Source organism: Pinus tabuliformis, chromosome 9 (genome assembly GCF_031772625.1).
Source record: "Pinus tabuliformis cultivar Carrire ecotype Pingquan chromosome 9, CPIR1, whole genome shotgun sequence".
Taxonomy (NCBI): domain Eukaryota; kingdom Viridiplantae; phylum Streptophyta; class Pinopsida; order Pinales; family Pinaceae; genus Pinus; species Pinus tabuliformis.
Window position 1 is genome coordinate 723,923,809 of NC_142307.1, and position 15,642 is coordinate 723,939,450.

General features: G+C 33.6%; 1 protein-coding gene across 2 annotated transcripts in view; it reads left to right on the top strand.

Moving 5' to 3' along the window:
- The window catches only part of SDG40 (SET domain group 40), a 98,222-nt gene extending 94,424 nt beyond the window's left edge, over positions 1–3,798 (top strand). For both annotated transcript variants that reach the window (XM_089439514.1, XM_089439515.1), the window contains one exon: positions 2,908–3,798. In XM_089439514.1, coding sequence (XP_089295640.1) covers positions 2,908–3,687 — 780 coding nt within the window. In that variant the 3' untranslated portion in view covers positions 3,688–3,798. The remainder of the gene's footprint in view (positions 1–2,907) is intronic.
- The last annotated feature ends 11,844 nt before the right edge of the window (positions 3,799–15,642 follow it).

The following is a 15,642-nucleotide window of genomic DNA, read 5'->3' on the forward strand; positions in this document are numbered from 1 at the left end:
CATTAGGGGAATTATGAGGTCTAAACTGGGCCTCCTAAGAAAATTATAAAATAATAGTGGAAATAATAAAATAAGATTAGATTACATCATCAAATTTTACAGTGAAAAAGAAAAAACTATTTTTTCAACTCGTATTTTCAACTTATCTCCTTATGGGTTTACTCGAATTTTGAGCAGCAACACTTGTTGGATGCATAATTTGATTCCTCATCCAAAGAGTATCCATGTTGCATACTTTCGATGGACCTTGCTACACGAAAAATCAGAATTACATGAAAAAATGTGATTTCACATTTTTTCATATATTTCTCATTTTTCGTGTAGCAGGGTCCATCGAAAGTATGCAATATGGGTACTCCTTGGATAAGGAATTAAATTTTGCATCCAACAAGTGCTTCCGCTCGAAATTTGAGTAAAACTTTAAGGAGATAAGTTGAAAATACGAGTTGAAAAAGTAGTTTTATTATTTTATTATTTTTTAATCTTTTTACTTTTTTACTCCAAAAATGGTGAATCCTCCCCTATGGTTGACATCATCATATTGAATCCTATTGGTTCTTATAAAGTTTATTTTGGTTGTACATTTTCTTAGGAGGTCCATTTTAGACCTCAAAATTCTCCTAATGGATAGGGATTCCTCCCTTAGGTCATTGAGCTTGACCAAGAGACCCTTGTTTATGGTCAGGGAGACGAGCCCTATGTAATCTCTTAGGTCATTGAATTTGACCAGGAGACCATTGGTATGGTAGGAGAGTTTGATCCTGATTAATCCCTTGAGTCATTGTGTTTGACTAAGAAACTAGTAGACTGGTCGAGGAGATTGGTGTTGTGTTCTCTCTCTTGGGTCATTGATTTTGACTGAGAGACCAATGGGATGGTCGGAGAGATTGACTTTGATTACTCTCTTGGGTCATTGAGATTGACTGAGAAATCATTTGATATGGTTGGAGAGTTTGGCCTCATGAATGATGTTGATTGATCCCATGGTTAGTTGGGTTCTGACCTTGATGCCATTGGTTTTGGCTTGTGGGATGAACTTGATGCTATGAACCATTCTTTATGATAAGACTTCTACATCTGACTCTCCCTTGGGTCATTTACTGAGAGGCCAGTGGATTGGTCGGGGGATTGATCTTGAGAGAATGAAAAATACCTCCCTAGCTAAGAGGGAGTGTTGAAAATTTTTAGCTACTGTCAGTATTTTCAAAAGAGAAATTTATTGAAGGAAAATTTGTAAAAGGAAAATTTCATGACATTGAAAAGGAAAATAGAATTTGAATTTATATTTATTGGTTTATTACCCCATAAGTGCTCAAGTTGACCCCTCTAAGATCAAGTCAGCCTGCCCAAGAGACACATCTATTTGCATGGATGAATCGCTATAAATAGAGCCTATTCGCTCTCCTCCAAGTTACACTTAGGATCTCTCAATAGCTTTGCCGAACACTGGCACATTAGCCTTGTGGAACCTTGCGGACCTGAGGCAATATACTCTCTGGGGAACTATGTGAGAGCATGTGGGACATATCCCTGTGGATATGGGAAGTTTGTTAGAGCCTTAGAGGGCTGACTTATCACTTGTGGGAGGTCATCTTGATGGTCAATATTTGTTATGTAATCTGGTAAAAAATATGTTATTTTGATGTACAAATTAGATTGAATTGGACATTCTCTCATAAGGAAAGGTTGTTGGGTTTTTCCTAGGGTAATTTCTGGTGTCTCTTGTTCATTGTCTTATTGTGATCTTTACTATATGGATCTTAGTTTTAATGGTTGAAATTTTCATGTATAACTGCTTAATGATTCAAATGTTTGAAAAGAAGTCAACTTGTACCATTGGAAGTAGTTATCAGTTTGTAAAATGGCTCTAGTGTTTTATGCTACTATAAAAATCAACATTTTCCACTATAGGTGTGAGCCCCAACCCATCTCAATGGCCATGGTTCGTCAACAGTCTGGTTGTGGGGGTGTGCCAAAAGGGTTGAACACATCATATATGGATCATAATGAATAAGAATTGAATTTCTTTTCTTAAAAATTCCTTTCCTTATTTCCTCTGCTTTGCTTCTATTTCAATTTTCAATACATATGGTATTTTTCATCAAAAATTCTATGCACCATTTGTTTGTACATCTCAATTTATGAAGAAACCTTCAAGTCTTGCGGTTTTGGTTTATGACTTTGAACAGCCGAGAGGTTTGCATTTTGGTTGGAAAGTTGTTGGTATTTTGATTCTTGCACATCTACCACGAAAATATCTCCATATTAGCACAAAGAGAATTTGACTATTGCATATCCACTATAAGGTACAACACCTTGTTATTCCTTTGAAAGATGTCCTGCCGTACTTTATTATTGCAGTGTTCTATATCTACTTTTGTAATGCACAAAAACCTCTTTTTGATCTAATTGTTTTATTTATTTAATTGCTTTTTATGCACGTATCATCACAAGCCTTAGTTCTTGACCATAGATTTGTGGTACTTTGGTATGTTGGTACTTACTCTTTCTAATCGTTCATTCTTTGTTCTTTTAGTTTGGGAGTTGCGAAGTGGGATATTAAGGGGTTTTCTCTCTAAATTTATTATGATTTATTAACATTCATTTTATTGAGGTATTTCCTTTTGGGATCATTTTATACTGTAGTTATTGAGTCACAGTAGATATGTTTAAGTTGTTGGAGTCATCGTTAATAGATGCCACCCCCAGTGGGAAATGGTGATGAACATCAGGTGGAATTGACTGATCTTTTGCTGCAATGTAAAATTTCCTGGATTTGAAAGTACAATGATCTCCCAAGCTTGAGCCTTGAAGTCAAATCATCCTATGTCTTGTTTTAGTAATATAGCTCACAGTATTTCCTAATAGAACTTTTTCTTTTCCCTTTTGTTGTGACACAATATGCAGGTCCTGCTGTGCTATGGGCAATATACAAACTTGGAGCTCCTCGAGCATTATGGATTCATTCTCAGTGATAATCCAAATGACAAGATATATATTGACTTGGATGTTGATATGTCTACTGTGAAACAGTGGGAGAGGAATCACCTTTATTTGCAGTGGGATGGCAAACCTTCATTTTCCTTGCTAGCTGCTTTACGATATCATAGAACACCGCCAAATCTTCGCAAGGCGATTGGACATCTTGCGTTTTCAGGATTGCAAATATCTGTTGAAAATGACACAACTGTCAATAAGTGGCTTTTAGAGAGATGTGAAAACCTTATTACAAAGCTACCCACAACAATAGAGGAAGATGAATTACTGCAGGAAATAATCAACAGGTGCCTTGATTTTGATGGGAATCAATTCCTTCTTGATCTTTTGCAGGATATAGAAATGGGCAAACGTGACGATAATTGCATATTGCTGGACAGTTTTCCCAAATGGTCCAGACTTTGCTCAAAAAGGCGCAATATAGTAACTAGTGAAATAAGAACATTCTATAAGTTGCACTGGTTGCAGGCACACAAAGGCATGGACTTGTCTCGTAAATCGGAAGCTTGTCCTGCTTTAGGTAGATGGAAGCTGGCCATCCAGTGGAGATTGAGATACAAGACAATTCTTCATCGTTGTATTTTACACTGTAATGATCAGCTTGAACATCTTTGTACAGCAGCAGAGTCTGGTAAACAAGACCAGGTAAATCCCACCAAGCGTTGTGCTAAACTAAGATTGCGGAGATAAGAGATGGACTAGCTTATTCATATTATCTTGCATTAGCCCTCTGCATTTTAAGATCAATTTTCCAAAAGAAATAAAGACACAAATACGCAGAATGAGTACTTTTGGTCTTGCCGTGATTGTTGTAAATGAATCGACTTTTTTCTTGTTTACTGAAAGTTACTTCCCCTGGTTTCATGTTTCTCACCTAAGGAGACCTGAATGATAGTTATGTATAACTAGAAACCATCCTGTAAAGATGAGCCTGAAATCATGAGATTGCACAAGAGAGTTTAACCGTGAATAAGAAGAATCCTATTGACATGGGAGTGACATTATACGCTCTAAATGTTATCAGATGATAACACATGAAGAAAAGAGGAACTTTCATAAGAAAATAAATTATGCCAAATTTCCATAAATTGTGATAAGGTGTGCGCACCCATAAACAATCTCACACGCTAGCGTTGGACTTGTGCTCATACCAAGTTGCTTTATACTATTATAACGAAATGACTTGAGTATGCATTTTTGGACTTCTATAATGGGGGTATATTTTATCATGATATTTGGTAAGGACTAATAGTTCTGCACATTTTTAAAATTACAGCTTAATATCAAACAAATCATAAATTCTGAATTGAGGTTTTGGCCATAGCCGATGGAGAGTTTCACCACGTATTGATGGGTCACATTTGAACAAAGCAAATCATAATTTATCCCATTTGGTCTAGTGTTCAATCAAATTTTGATGCTTAGTCATTATAATCTCTAATCTTATTGATTTCACATTATTTTTTAAGAATGTTTCATCATTTTTAATTTAATATTAGTTAATAATATAAATTTTATTTATATTAAAATAGTATTGATTTGATAATCAATACCTTTGTTGGTTATATATATAGTATGATATTATTGAAATATCAAAATAGTATTAATTTGATAATCAATGCATTTTTTTTTTTTTTATAAAATATCAATGCATATATAAAATATCAATGCATATTAATTTAATGATCAATGCATTTTTCATAATAATATATATATAAAATTTAAAATCATAGTATCAATACATATTAATTTAATAATCAATGCATTTTCCATAATAAAGTTATATATATATATATATATATATATATATATATATATATATATATATATATATAATCGTAAAAGCATTAAAATTAAATTTAAAACTAAAATCATAAAAACAATGAAATTAAATTTAAAGCCAATTTAATGATCAATGCAATTTCCATAATAAAGTTATATCTATATATATATATAAAATTTAAAATCAAAATCAAAATCGTAAAAGTATTAAAATTAAATTTACAACTAAAATTATAAAAAACAATTGAATTAAATTTAAAGCCAAATTTACAACTAAAATCATAAAAACAATGAAATTAAATTTAAGGCCAAAATCAGAAGGCTATTTAGAATTTCTTTAAGTTATGAAAATAATATATGGTATTAGCTATACTCCATTTTTTAAGGATTGAAATTAGATTTAAAGCCAAAATCAGAAGGCTATTTAGAATTTTTTATAGTTATGAAAATAATATATGATATTAGTTATACCCTTTATTTTTTAAAGATTAAAAACAATAACTTTCAAAGGCTATTTGGGATTTTTGTTTTTTTTTGATTTTTATGAAAAAATATATATGATATTAGCTATATCCTTCATTTTTTTAAAAAATAGCTTCTATAAGATTATTTAGATTTTTTTTTTTTTTTTTTTTTTAATATGAAAAAATGTATGATATTAGCTATATCCTCTATTTTTTAAAGATTAAAAATAATAGCCTTCAAATGAGATATCTTATTATAAGATTTAAAACAATAGCCTCCAATTGAGATACCTTTTGGAGCATTATAAATTAACAATGTAGGAATAGTATATTCTAAAATTGATTGGTATATTTTATTTTAACAAATTAAACATAATATAAAATTAATACAATATAATAACTAATGTACTTAAAATTTACTGAGACAACATTTACAATATGATAAGCAATGCACTTTACCAATGTACATAAAATGCATTGGGATGGTACTAGCACTTTCCAATCAATCCAGCTGCACCATTAAAAAAATGTCGTTATGGAAGTTGAAAGACATGTAAGTATATATCTTTTTCACTAATTAGTAGTCTCACTCATTAAAACCAAGAAAAAAATTGCACATAATCAATGTTTCAAGTTGGCATTGTGCCCTTAGAGAAATACCACTTCGTGATTGATGGACATGAGATATTTTTCTTGTTTTTAGGTAAATGTGTCACCATTCCATGGGTGAATGAGTTTGATTGTTGCTATGCACAAATTATGTTCATTATTAATATTTTGGTTACAGAAACATTCCTTACATTTGGAACCTATGTTTTGTCCAAACAATATTTATATTGTTGAGTTAAACTTGATTTGAAACATTATGTTCACTTTCAATATTTTTGTTGTAGAAACATTCCTTTGTTAACCATAAATTTCTCCGGAAAGTGCCATAATATCAAGCTATCCTTGGGAGAATATGTATTGAATAGCCCAATGCTTTCCATTCCAATGGGCGGTGATGATGTTGTACTAGGAGCCAAATGGCTACAATCCTTGTGTACAACAGCGTTTAATTTTCAAGAACTTTTCATGAAATTTTCTTTGGAAGGAAAGGAAGTTGAATTAAGGGGTATCACAAGGAAACCGGGAAAGACAATCATCTCTAATGGAATGACAAAACTTCTAAAGAAAGAACAAAGAGGCATAATTGCACAATTAGTTTCACTAGGGGTTCCCATGTCGAAATCATCTATTTCTCCAGATCTCCAAAAAGTCTTGGACACTCACTCCAAGGTATTTGGCACTCCCAAAGGTCTCCCACCTATTTGTGATCATGATCATGCTATTCATTTTCCAGGAAGTGTTCCTCCAAACATCAGGCCTTACAGATATCCCTTTGCACAAAAGAGTGAAATTGAACGTATGGTTGCAGAAATGCTAGAGGCTGGTATAATTCAACCTAGTCAAAGTTCTTTCTCTGCTCCAATAGTATTGGTGCACAAGAAGGATGGATCATGGCGCAGGTGTCTGGATTATAGAGAGCTCAACAAGCTCACTATTAAAGATAAATTTCCCATTCCTCTCATTGATGAATTATTGGATGAATTGCATGGAGAAATTTACTTCAACAAGTTGGACCTTCATGCAGGATATCATCAAATAAGAATGAACATTAAATACATTCCGAAAACAACATTTAGAAATCATGAGGGTCATTATGAATTTTTGGTCATGCTTTTTGGCCTTACCCATGCACCTTTTACATTCCAAGGTTTGATGAATTCCATTTTCAAACCCTTCCTTAGAAAACTTTTGTTAGTATTTTTTGATGATATACTAATCTACAACAAGTCTTGAAAAGATTATGTTCAACATGTTGATAGAGTGCTCAAACTATTGGATGAGAAACAATTATATGCAAAAACCTCCAAATGTTTCTTTGGAGTACAAGAGGTGGAATACTTGGGTCATATTATATCTCATGAAGGTGCTAAAGTAGACACTCAACAACAAAAAGTTCTCCAACTCTTAAAGGATAACCTCACGTTGGCACAGAATCGAATGAAACAACAGGAAAATCAACATCGCAGCGAAAGAAGTTTTGATATAGGCGACTGGGTATTTTTACGAATACAACCATACAAACAAATATTCCTCAAGCAAGCTAAGAAGTATAATAAATTATCTCCAAAGTACTATGGTCTTTACATGGCACTGCAAAAGATTGGTACTATGGCATACAAATTAGAGCTTTCTGCATCTTCCCGAGTGCCCCCTGTTTTCCATGTTTCATGCTTAAAGAAGTTTATAAGTGACAAGCTCCCAATTCAAACAATATTGTCGAAACTTGACAAGGAAGGAAAAATCATATTGGAACCTGAAGCAGTCACGGAAACAAGAACCCGACAGCTATGAAATTGATCAATATCAGAGTATCTCATCAAGTGGAAGAACTTACCCGCTAAAGATTCCAGATGGGAGGACGAGAATTTTATACAGAAGCATCCAGAACTACTCAAGCGTTGAGGACAACACTTTTTGAAGGAGAGGGGCATGTTAGGTCCCTATACTACTAGTGTAACTCCTTACTGTTATTAGTGTAACCCCCTTATTATATTGTTGTGCCCATGTAGTCCCCGTATTGTTATTATTATGCCCCATAGAAACCCACTATTGTTATAGTTGTGCTCTTACATTATTATTGTTATGCCGGCTCTGATTACATTATGACCCCTTAGACTCTTATATATAGAAAGGGGGTATTTCCATTTGTATCATCCAAGAATTGTTCGTGTAATCCAAAGGAGGTTGCCCCCTTGAAGAGGCTTATTTTGAAGGCGTTTATCTATCTTCTCTATCTTTTTGTGAGCTGATTTCATAACAAATATGCAATATCTAGCCCCGTTATAGTGGGATATTTTAGATTTCCCACCAAATGATAATACAATGTGCCATCTACCTCTCCCGAGCCATCGTCACTATAAAATTTGAAATTATGATGTAAAGGTACCGACACTCCTTTACAAAGATCCATTTTGAACCTTTTGAGAAGCTTTGTGATATATTTAGCCAATATAGTCATAGTTTGTTCATCTTCTCTCCATACCTCAAGACCTAAACAATAATGAAATTCACCATGGTTTTTCATCTCAAACACCCGTGACATCTCCCCTTTAACTTCATAAATTAATTTACAATCATTGCCTGTTATTACAAGCATTTCTTGTTATGACAAGATCATTAACATACAGGGAAATAAATAAAACATTCCCCTTTTGATATGTTTTGATATAGAGATTATGATCACTTTGAATTTTCATAAAACCTTTCTGAAGAAAGAAAGAATCAATCTTTTCATACCATGATATTGGGGCTTGTTTCAACCCATAAAATGCTTTCTTTAATTTACAAACTAGATGTTATTGTCCCTTTTTAACTAACCCTTATGGGTGAGTAAGATATACTTCTTGTTTTATTTCCCCATTCAAGAAGACAGATTTAAAATCAAGTTGATGAATTTTCCATTTATGTTTTGTAGCTAAATCATTCATCAATATAATTGTATTTAACTTAGCTATTGGTGAAAAGATTTAATCATAATCAATTCCCTCTTTTTGTGAATAACCTTTAACAACAAATCTAACTTTATATCTATTCACACTCCCATCAACTTTAAATTTGAGTTTGAAAAACCATTTGCATCCTCTGGGTTCTTTATTTTTAGGTAATTCAATTAATTCCCAAGTGTCATTTCTTATTATTAAATTATATTCCTCCATTACATTTTTCCACTCCACATGATCATTGGCTTCTTTAAAGTTCAAGAGGTTCTATGACATTCAAACTAGTCATCAAAGCATAGTCTTTATAGTACCTTATAGGTAGTTGAATATGCCATGATGATTTTCTTGGGAGTTCACTACTCTTGTTCCATCTCTTGCTTTGTGGTGATCCATTTTCTTCTCTGGGTGAGCTTTCACTGCTTGAGGTGTCCATGTCACTAGATTCTGCTGCTTGTTTATGTTTATGTTTCTTTTTAGCTTCATCTTTGGCATCATTAAGGCTAGGAGGAATGTGCCACACATCATAATTTTCATCTACGTTGCCTTCATCTGCATGTTCATGGAACAAGACATCTCTACTTGCAAACACTTTATGTGTAGAGGGGTCAAACATTTTATATGCCTCATGATTAGAACAATACCCAATAAAGATACACTTGATGTCTTTAGCATCAAGTTTCTTCCTATCCTCTTTTGGAATATGATAAAAAGATTTGCATCAAAATATTCTCAAATGGTTTACTGCTAGTTTATATACATGAAGAGCTTCAAATGGTGTCTTATGGTTCAAACCTTTTGTGGGACTTCTATTTTTTAAATAGATAACCCAAAATGCATTAGAAAGATTTTACCTTTCATCATACTCTTCGTACATTCCACCAAGGTCCTGTTTTTCCTTTTAGCAATGCAATTCTGCTATGGATTATGTGGCACTATGAATTGTTGTATGATTCCATGGTCTTTGTGGTACTTAACAAATGCTCTCAATCCATATTCTCCCCCTTGATCAGATCGGAGGATTTTGATGTATTTTCCTATTTGATTTTCACCAAGTTTTTAAATTCTTTAAAATATTCAAATACACCACTCTTTCTCCTCATGTATATTTTGTACAGTCATAATTGAAGATAAAAAAATAATATGTTCCTCCTAATGATCTTGTTTGCATAGGCCCACACACATATGAATGCACTTGTTCGAAAACATCCCTTTTTCTTCTATCTATATTAGTAGGGAATTCTTCCCTGTGCATTTTGCCTAATGCACATCCTTCACATGCAAAATATTCATTCTTTAATAAAGGGAGCCCCTCTACCATTTGTTGTTTTCGATGTAGCAAGAAATCATGATAATTGAGATGGCCATACCTTTGGTACCAAATATCTTCAACTGTCATAGGTGTAGATGCCAATGCTTGATGAATTTTTATTATTACATCAATCTTATATAAGACTCCAAGTCTCACACCTGCAACAACGAATTTGAAGTTCACGTGATTTCACAAATTCTACTTTCGAACTCTGGCCTGTAATGGTGGAAACAAAGATTAAATTCTTCTTAATGCCAGGGACATACATTACATTATGAATATGTCTAACATTACCATTTGGTGATTTTCCTGTGGTAATGTTACAGGAACATCACCATACCCTTTAATCTAGTGTGAACGATCATCCCCAAGTTAATGTTTGCACCACTGTTGATTTCATGGAAATTGTCAAACTAGTGTTTATTGCATGACATGTGAATTGAAGCTCCAAAGTCTGCCTACCATGAATTTACATCATCAGTCTCAACAGACAACAAAGCATTTGAAACAAAAAATTTAATATTCATAAAATCATGACTCATAGCTTCACCTCCATTTGCAAAGTGAATTGTATTCCTTCTACTTCTATGCTTTGATTCATCATACTTTCTTTTATAGCAATCTCTAGACTCATGCTCAAGCATTCCACAATAATAACATTTCATTCTAGAATCACCCTTTGAAGGTGTTATACCTTGTTGAGGCTTCATGTAAGATGGTTTTCAAAATGATGACCTTTTTTGTGGTGTATTTCCTCTGTTTCCTTCCCATGGCTTTCCCTTGAAAGGTTTTTTTCTTTTTCATTTTGCCATCAATGCTAGATCTGAATTTTGAGGCTTTAGATTTCTTTGCCTCTCTTCCTCATACCTGCCAATTCATCAAAGGTGGGAACTTTCTCCCTTGCTACAAGACATGTAATGAACATCTTGTATTCCTCTAATATTCCATTTAAAGTGATTGTTACAAAATCAATACTAGATACTAATTCTCCTATGACTCCTAGCTTATATTTCAAATCATTAATTCTTGAAATAAAGCTACTAATAGTTTCATTTTCTTCCATCTTAATGTAAATAAGCTTACTTTTCAAGGAGAGGACACAATTTGTACTTTTAGATTCATACAAATCCTTAAATGTATTCCATGTTTCATGAGAGGTCTTGGAACTGCGAAGGGGAGTGATACTATCTTTAAAAAAAGTCCTTAAAAATACCTTGGCCTTATGCTAAAACTTCTCCTAGTCTTGAATTGACTCAGCTGTTGCACCTCCATTAGCACTTGGCTTCGCTTCATCTCCACTTGCTATTGACCATACACCATAGCCTTCCATTAAAATTTGCAGCTTAAAATTCCAATTTACATAATTGAAACCATTCCAATTTACATAATTGAAACCATCCAACTTATTATCTTCATTTAAATAGGTTTCTCCAATATTATCTTCATTTAAATAGGTTTCTCCAAGAGGATTAGCCATTTTGAAAAGAAATTCTCCAACTTTATACTAAACTCAATCCACATAAAAATATGAACTTCCAGAAATAAAAAAAAAAATCATAAATACACCACCACTTTCTCTGCAGAGGAAAAAAATGCACCAAATACTTTTTTTTCGAATGCTACAAACAAATCTATCGATTGATGCATACTGTCACAAATATGTTAAACTCGACCGACATTATAAATTTTCCTTCATGTATTAGAATGAGAGAAATGTAGAGACTGTGTTTGGCTGCTCACACCACTCCAAGTTAAAATTCCACTCCCAATAACACCATAGGTTTCAAATCTACTTCTCGTGGTCGTTGTAGGTCCACGCAAGCTCCTACAGGCTGAAAACAGGCTCCTTACGGCTCAAACCTATGTTCTATAACACAAAATATCTTGTTTTAATTTGTAGTGCAACCTCACTGGTAGCGCCCGATGGAAGAAATAAGTACACAACTCCTACCCAAGAACAATAACAAGTCATTGAGACAGTCACCATGATCAAGAAAACATGACCTGCATATATTGCCACGCTGTTGGTAACTCCGACAACCAAGATTTTGAATCCTCATTTTACTTGATGTGAAAACTTATGAGTGCACTTTGGTTATGATTATATTGCTAACAACATACCAGAAAATACCAACTACAACTAATTAACTCCTATCGACTCTCTGCACATGCAAATCCAATGCAAGATGCTCCACATGTAGCTCCACGCAAGTGCTTCTCCAGCATTCAACACATGGCTTTTTCGCAGGTCTATGGACATGTATACAAGTAGTGGACTCTCCAATTATGGCAGGTCTGCAAAAAGTGGGCTCTCCTCCAAACGCTTGTCTGATTTTTTTTTTTTTTTTTTCACATAGGATCGATCGACTTCGACCGCAACTATTACAGATACAAACCATAACAACAATCTTCGTACACCAACGAAGCCCACAGGGAAAACACATACTCATCTCTTCCTCAACTCACCAGTCTACGATAACAACCTCTCCTTAAAGCTCTAATACCAAAGCAATAATAATTTAAGAGAAAGTATGAGAATAAAAAGCAATTAGGGAAAACAACAATCTTCGTACACCAACGAAGCCCACAGGGAAAACACATACTCATCTCTTCCTCAACTCACCAGTCTACGATAACAACCTCTCCTTAAAGCTCTAATACCAAAGCAATAATAATTTAAGAGAAAGTATGAGAATAAAAAGCAATTAGGGAAGACAAATTATGAGAAGCAAACTGAGCAGATCTTAGGTTAGGTGAGACTTGTTGGAGACGACCAAAGCTCACAACAACACACATTCATTCAACCAAGCATACATATCTATATAAGAATACAAATTAGTTGGGAGGTTTGAACAACTCCCTAATAAATAGAATCTTTTCAATCTTAAATAAAATAAAATAATATTAATAATATGAACACACTAGAACAAATACCTAATAATGAAATAATGTAGAAATAACCAAATTCTCCATTAATTCTAAGTAAGCATATTCCTTGAGTAACCTTATTGCAGACCACAGAATAAATCTTTTTGTGATATTTATAAGAACTTAATCTTGCTCAAGTATTGGTCATTCATACTTAGCATTTGTGTACATTAACTCATCTATTTGTTGTGGTGAAGCAACTCTTATAGTTGCAAGGCATGGTAAGAAGGAGATAACATTGGATCACTTTGCCGATTCACACATTGTTATTTTCAAAGGTAGTTGTTGCTGTAGCATAATGGTTGCATTCACCTCACAACTAGCTTTGCTTCCAACATGCTACTGCATGTATTTTCTTTGCCAACCTGTTTTGGCTTCCACACTACACGAGTGAACATAGTCATTTACAGTCTGCCACTATTTCTCGTCTATGGTAGCACACCCAAGGTTAATGAATTGGAATGCATCAATAAGGTTTATGGCATTCTCAAAAGAGGTTAAATTGATGTTTTTTTCCTACAATTACTATGTAGCTTATAAAATTTAATTTGTAATCTACAAAAACAAATAACTTATGAAATTTAATTTTTGCATTAATTTTAATCTTGAAAATGCAAGAAAAAACAGCGTTGAGCTTAACTCAATTGTCCATTATATGAATATTGGGAATATCGCTGACAGGACAAAGGCCAAAAAAATTACCCTCACTCCTATTTTCATATCACTCTTATTTGTCCCATTATGAAATATTCCGGGAATAAAAAATGAGTTAAAGATAGTTATATTGTTTCACATTGTATCCTCAGTGATGGAAATATTATTGACCTCTAGGTTAACCTGGTGTCGGTTCCACACTCTGATTAGTAAATGAGTTGCCCATTTTCAAATTAAAAAAAAATCGAAATAGTACTGATTTCACCAATAAAACTTGTAGCAATTGTAAATATAAATTTACATTTGTTGTAGCTTTATCTTTACGTTTAAAGACAGTGATGAGGGTGACCAGTGATATTTAAACTAAACTTACATACAAATCATGTGCAACGGAAAATCACTAAAAATTAAAATAAATCATACATACAAATCACATACAATGGAAAATCGCTAAACTTAAAAACAAATCATGTGCAGTGGAGTTTGCATATCAACTAAACTTACATACAAATCATGTGCAATGAAGTTTGCATATCAACTAGAATCAAATACAATGGAGTTTGCATATCAATTAGAATCAAATAGAGCCACTATTTTATTTTTATGTACATTTTAATATGGAATAAATGTGTCTATCTCATTTTTTCATTTTTTCCTCTTTTGGATGAAGACTACTCATATTAAATAATGTTTAACATCAACATTGTTGGAAATAATACTGAGAGGGCGGGGGGTGGGCCGGGGGCATGGGTTGAATCAATGTTATTCAAGTCAATAATCTTTTTCTTCTCATACTCAAATTTGTATACGCTACTTCCATGTGGGTGACCTGCATGTACACGCAAGTGTGCTTAAGGAAACAAGTGTATATCCAGTAAACTAATGATTTATTTAATTCATCATATGTTGATCTTTAATCTGTGCATTAGTACTTTATTAAACATTAAATGGTAACCATATGTGGTTAATAACATAGTGAACCATCACACATAAGCAACACACATGAACACCAAGATTTAAGGTGGAAACCCAATGTGGATGAAAACCACCTGCTGCTATCATCTTTGTCTTCCTTTAATAATAAGAAAATTTGTTTACAACATTGTACTGGTGCAGACTCATACCAGTATGCAGGATTCTACCTGTAAAAGGCTACAACCTTATCTCGTTCTCCAGCGTCTACTGGAAGGGAGCTACAACCCCTAGTTCTTGTACTAGCTAATATGTTTACTAGTACGTAGGCGCCGACCTACAGAAGGCTACAACCTTCTTTCTTCCTCCAAGGACCTCGTTTCATAAATTTTCAGACTGGATACTACTGGAACACAACACCATAATCTGAAGGCCACGTTTCATCAAATTTTCATACTGGACCCATCAACAACATTGAAGCTCAAATCAATCATCGTTGCAATACAACCATCAACTATATCTACATAAACCAATCACTGAAACTCAATCATTACTTTCTGAATCAACCAAACTCAATCAATCATTGACAACCTCTGAACCTCTGACACAACTAAATCAACCATTCATTCATACTTTAATCAACTTCAACAAATCAACTGGAACAGAGAGATCACTGTAGCCAATACGCAGATTTATACCCAGAACACTGCATCATTAATTAGAACCCACTGTAACCTCAAAACCATGCATCAGAGTGTATACACAACTTGGAAGAGCCGAACTAGTGTGTATATGCAACATCATCAAAGTGAACTAGCATAAGATTTGCAAATACTTACTTATAACTTCGCTGCACTTCTCGACTTCAGACATACCGAGATCATCACATATAAAGGATAATACATGTGTTAGAAACCAGATCTAGAACATCAGACCACATAATGATAAGTCATTATGATTCTGATCCATTATTAGATCTCATCCATCATTACTGAAGCAAATCACAATCAATCAATCTGAACACTGTTACTAGAATGCAGTCACTAGA